General features: G+C 43.2%; 1 protein-coding gene across 1 annotated transcript in view; it reads right to left on the bottom strand.

Annotated features, from left to right (window-relative positions):
* Nucleotides 1–342: 342 nt before the first annotated feature.
* IQCF2 (IQ motif containing F2) overlaps nt 343–6,000 on the bottom strand; it is an 85,181-nt gene continuing 79,523 nt past the window's right edge. Inside the window, exons 3-4 of the mRNA XM_074032375.1 lie at nt 3,358–3,450; nt 343–2,444 (exon numbers count right to left, since the gene is read on the bottom strand). Of these exons, the coding sequence (XP_073888476.1) occupies nt 2,064–2,324 (261 nt within the window). The 5' untranslated portion in view covers nt 2,325–2,444; nt 3,358–3,450 and the 3' untranslated portion in view covers nt 343–2,063. The remainder of the gene's footprint in view (nt 2,445–3,357; nt 3,451–6,000) is intronic.

Raw genomic sequence — 6,000 nt, 5'->3', positions numbered from 1 at the left:
AAAATTGGCCGGGTGTGGTGGTGGGCGCCTGTAGTCCCAGCAACTCGGGAGGCTGAGGCAGGAGAATGGCGTGAACCTGGGAGGTGGAGCTTGCAGTGAGGCAAGATCGTGCCACTGCATTCCAGTCTAGGTGACAGAGTGAGACTCTGCCTCAAAAGAAGAAAAGAGTGTTTGCAAAAATTGTAACCTATGCATGTGGATCAAAATATTAAATGAGTTCCACAAACCAGAAAAGACATGCCTCACAGGCTGAATGTAAATTCTGTAGAAACCAAGAGTACTCAACTCAGAAAGACACACAGCTTTATACAAGAAAGAACTTACCAGAAAAGGCAAAAAGTCTTTTTATCATCCAAGGAGAGATGTATGGTCCTTTATTAAGGCTGCATGATCCAAATCAGATCCCAAATAATATCAAATAATACTACAAAGAGGGAGGCTCAGCCTGAGAGAAGACTCACCAGGGAAGAAAAGGCAAACCTTGGAAGCAGAGAGCTCAAAGGGCTCAAGTGGGTCCTGAACATCACTTCTAAGAATTGCCAATCCCTTCCAATAGTGTTCTTTTTCAGGTTTCATTTCTGACACCATTTATTCCAACCGAAATAACAAACATTTGGAGAGGAGGTGGTGTAAATTATTCAACTCAGAAAATATAAATGCAAACATACTAGGGAAATGTATTGGGAAATTAGTCCAGTTGAGATATGTGATCATGAACATACATGAAGACCATGCCTCATGGTTGTTGGTTTTGTCCCAGCCATGTTCCCTTATTCTGTAGGCATGGAACAGGGAGATGGTTGGCTTCATCTCATACACGTTTGCAGAATGAGAGTGGGCCAAGGGAGTGAGGTAGTGCAGGGGAGAGACGATAATTAACCACAGAATCTGCACTAGGTAAGGAAACATGCAACAGCATGTCAGTGGTGGTGTCTGTAAAAAAGGGGTGGTGTCAATAAACTGGAAGACCTTATCATATCTGAAGAAATATGGGGCTTATTGAAAAGGTGAACTGAAAGAAGAGAATAATCAAAGAATGGAAAATTAGAAAAAGCAATTTAAACAATAGTACAATTATTGGTGATGATGAGGTCTAGAGCATCACTGTCCAATGATTATTTAAATTTAAATTCAATAAAATAAAAACTTCAACTCCTCAGTTGCACTAGGCACATTTCAGGTGCACCACAACCATATGTGCCTAGTGGCTACTATATTGGCCAGCATAGAGAGAGATTTCCATCATCACAGAAGTTCCATAGAATAACACTGTTTTGGTATGACTGTGGGAGTGAGTAGCTGAGGAGAAGAGCAGAAAAGGTTTATTTGAGGTTAGAATGGAGGAGATTGTAGGGTCATCTTGACCAATGATAAAATCACCAATAATTGAGATAAAAGTAGGGGTAGGGGTAATATCAGAGGGAGCCCTGTTTGTCACATGGCCCTTGGGGAGAGGAGAACTAGTGAGGAAATTATAGAGAAGAGATGAGATTCTGTAAACTTCTGTTTTCCACTAGTCCTTAGGGTCGCCACCTAATCATTAGCATGCCTAGCCCCAGCCCCACCTACCACTAAGACCAGCCTCTTATCCTTCACCTGGGGCTGCACTGCATTGCTCCCGGGAGAATCAGCCAAATATTGCCATTCCATCTAGGTGCTTGTCAAAGAGGAAACTGAGGCATCCCAGACCCCAGCCGACCTTGATTCTCAGTTGACATAGCAGAACCCAGTAGTCCATCCATATGTGCAGCGGTGCCCAGAATCTTCAGGAAGATGGAGCCCAGTTGCTTCCCAGAGAAGAAAATAAGGTTGGGAATGGGAACTGGGACTTCTGGCTCTGTCATATATCAGGACAGACTGGGGCTTCCTATGGCCATTGTCAGTCCAAAACAGGGTCCATGGACACATGGGGCAAGCCTCACTGAAATTCTTTCCCAGGGAGAAGAGGAAGCAGCAAGGTCCAAGTCTCAAGAATCTCATTAGCTGGGGGAGCCCGTGAGACACACCAGACCAGGTTAGACCTTTAATAGGGACAGTAGACACAGTGCCCTTCTTGCCAGCCCTTAGGAGTTGATGATCTCAATGTGGAACTGCAGGTGAGTGGCTGTGACCACACAGTGGCCCCGGAGGAGAGCGCAGGTCTGGCAGTTGTGGCATTGCCAGTGGCCCTGGATGACGTAGATGGCGTTGAGCACCTGGCAGTATCGCCAGTGGACGCGCCACATACGGACCAAAGACTGGAGCTTGATCACTGCCCTCTCTCTGGTTGCGTAGGCGATCAGAGCTGCCTGCCGTTTCTTCTCCAGCACCCTGGACAGCGTCATCCGCCACCAGGACTGAATTATCCAGGCCCTGAGGGCTGCATGCAGCAGTGTCCTGCGCACCAGGGTGCCCCGCCACCAGGCCTGGATCTTTACAGCTGCTTTTGTTATTCTAAGTTTTGCCTAGGCAGAGACAAGAGAGATCACTCAGAAAACTTCCTGCCACTAACTTCTAGGATCTTCCTGGAAGGAGCCTGGATTTTCTCTCTCAACACACAGCCCTTCCTCAGAGTTCAGGGGAGTTAGCAGGACACTGACTAGGAGCCAGCGGACCTGATGGTGACCTTCCTCTGCCACTGTGGACACATCATCTCAATCTCAGAGTCACAGAGTCCTTCTCCAGACTATCTCTGCAGTGCATGGATCAAAGGAAAAACCATTAATAACTAGAAGGGTGCATTAGTGATGTGCAGGACCTTGTTAGTCACACTGGGTTTGGAAAGGTCTCATAACCTTCTGGCTGGTAATTCTCTGCTAATTCCAGCCCCAAACCACTACAGGCTGATTTCTGTCTGCCACGACCATTTTTCAATACTGTGGTAGATTTTCAATACCCTGACCACATGTTCTACTCCAAGTCTTTCCATATTTTGAACAGTCTACTCTCTAATTCTAAGGTCTCATAACCTTCTGGCTGGTAATTCTCTGCTAATTCCAGCCCCAAACCACTACAGGCTGATTTCTGTCTGCCACGACCATTTTTCAATACTGTGGTAGATTTTCAATACCCTGACCACATGTTCTACTCCAAGTCTTTCCATATTTTGAACAGTCTACTCTCTAATTCTAAGTTCTCACATTCTCACCTCTCAGCCTCATGCATTTCTTGATGGTTTTCATTCTTTCCAATCATTCTCAATGTCTCAGTCAGGCCCAGATCCAGACAGCCCAGGCTGAGAAGGGGATGGAGGACAAATGAGCCAACATTGAGTTGACTCCTAATTAGACTCTGGATCCATAAGAGGCAAAGTCCCACACCTCATGATGTAGATATAAATGTTCTGGATTTCTCTTAACTACATGGAATTCTTCTCACCTTGACTTTATGCTGTTTTTTCTTCTGCACTGTCTTCCATTCAATGCTTTCTTCGACATCCTCAATTATAATTAAAATTAAATTGCCTTTGGTCTGTCATCAGAATTAAATGGGAAATACATAAATGAGTTAAGACTGTTTCTTTCTATGGCTCTATACAAAGACAATTACTACTTTAACATCCTCTCTTTTCTCAAGTCCTGTAAAGCCCAGAGAGATACCCACCCACCCCTGGTCCACCTAATAGATCTGGCCATGTCTCTTACACAAAATCGAACCCTCATGGCCTGTCCTTAGATGGTTCATTAGCCCTGATTTCTCTGCTCCCAAGGTCTGGCATGAGTAACATGAGTGAGGAGAGAGCTCTGAATTCACAATTGCATTGTGACATAGGGATTGGTGCATCTGCCACAGAGATGGGTCTCTGTCAGAAATAAACTCCAGGGGAACTTGTACTGTAGCAGGATGAGCTGCAGACAAAACCCCTCAGACACTGGTTTAAAGAAGGAAGAGGCTTTATTTGGCCGGGATCTTGGCAGACTTGTGTCTCAAGAACCAAGCTCCCTGAAGAAAGAGTTTCTGACCCTTTTAAGGGCTTTCAACTCTAAGGGGTCCACGTGAAAGAGTTTTGATAGATTGAGAGCACATGTGGTTAGAGTAGGGGGGTTAATTTTTAAACCTCAGGCCTGGTCAGTGGCACTGGTTGGTCTTGCCACTGACTTCATTCCTGTTGTTCTTCAGCTTTTACTTCCTCCTTCTCTTCAGAGACAGGAGACAGTAAGAGAAATGGCCTCTCTCCTCAGTACCACCTGTCTACTTGCCTACTGTCAGAGATGTGTCAGAGCTGAGGGTGGAAAAATAGAGCACTTGAGTGCCATTCCATAGCAGGGCTCTCCTCATGTGAAATCCATCCACAGTCCCTTGTCATTATCAGCGGCATGGCAAAGCAGGGAGGACCATGACAGTGCAACCCCATATCGCTCTCCAGTGTCTGGTGAGATTTAGCACTTCCTGTCTTCCCTTGACTCAATGCCTCACAATGCCTTGGGAAACTAGAAAAAGATACACCAGACGAATCCAGAAAGCAGTCAAATAAAGATCAAAACTTAAATTAATGACATAGAAAACAAAGATGGGTATTGGAAAATAAATTTAAAAGAGTGTTCTGACAAGACTAGTTTTAAAGATACACAGTTCACCAACCTGGGTAATCAAGAAAGAGAACGAAGTGGAATGAAAAAGGTGAAATAGCCACAGGGAAATTTAAATAAGTACAAGGAAATATTAATAGTGACAAATTTGAACACTAAGAGAAAAAGATTTTCTTTCTTTTTCTTTTTTTGAGATAGGGTGTCACTCTGTTGTCCAGGCTGGAGTGCAGTGGCACAACTTTGGCTCACTGCAGCCTTGACCTTCTTGGGCTCAAGTGATCCTCCCACCTCAGCCTCCTGAGTAGCTGGGACTACAGGCACATGCCACCATGCCTGGCTATTTATTGTTTTCATTTTTTGTTCTTTTATTTTTAAAAATACGTATTTATTTAGATATGGGATCTCACTATGTTGATTGGGCTGGTCTCAAACTCCTGGGCTCGAGTGATTCTCCCATCTCAGCTTCCCAAAGTGCTGGGATTATAGGTGTGAACCACCATACCTGGCCGATTTAAAATTCTAGGAGTTTTATAGCTTTAGCTCTTACATTTAGATCTTTGATCCATTTTAAGTTTTGTGCATGGATTGAGGGTAGGTTCAAATTCATTCTTTGATTGTGGATGTCCAGTTGTTCTGGCATAATTTGTCAAAAAGACAATTGTTTTCCCATTGAATGGGCTTGGCACCCTTGTCAAAATTAAATTGACCATAGATATATGGGTTTCTTTCAGACTCTCAATTCTATTTCACTGACCTATATGTCTGTCTTTGTGCCAGTACCAAACTGGTTGGATTACTGTTGCTTTGTGGTAAGTTTTGAAATCAGGAGGCGTGGGTCCTCCCACTTTATCTTTTTCAAGATTGCTTTGGCTATTCTGAGTCTCTTGAGTTTCCATATGAATTTTAGAACCAGCTTGTCAATTTCTGCAAAAGAAGTCTGCTGAATTCTGATAGGAATTATGCTGAATCTGTAGATCAATTTGGGGAATATTGTCATTTTAACCAATATCAAGTCTTCTAACCTACAGACACAGATGTCTTAATTTGTTTAGGTCTTCTTACACTTCTTTCAACAATGTTTTGGAGTTTTCAGTGTACAAATCTTGCTCTTTTTCTGTAAAATTTATTCCCAAGTATTGTACTTTTTTTTGATGCTGTTGTAAATGAAATTGTTTTCTTAATTTCATTTTTGGCTTTTTCATTGCTGATACAGAAATACAACCATTATTTGTTATTGATTTTATATCCTGCAACCTTGAATCATATAATCTGCAAATAGTGAGTTTTACTTCTTCTCTCCTAATCTGTATGTCTTTATTAATTTTCTTGACTAAGTGCTCTGACTGGAATCTCCAGTACAATGTTGAATACAAGTGGTGAGTGGACATTTTTGTCTTGCTCCTGATCTTAGGGAGGAAGCTTTCAGTACTTCACCAGTAAGTATGATGTTGTGTCTGGAACTGGTTCCTTCCAGTGGGTTCTTGATCTCGCT

This window comes from Macaca fascicularis, chromosome 2, assembly GCF_037993035.2.
Source record: "Macaca fascicularis isolate 582-1 chromosome 2, T2T-MFA8v1.1".
Lineage (NCBI taxonomy): Eukaryota > Metazoa > Chordata > Mammalia > Primates > Cercopithecidae > Macaca > Macaca fascicularis.
Note: the sequence above shows the minus strand (reverse complement) of the source record. Positions and strands in the feature narration are given on the sequence as shown.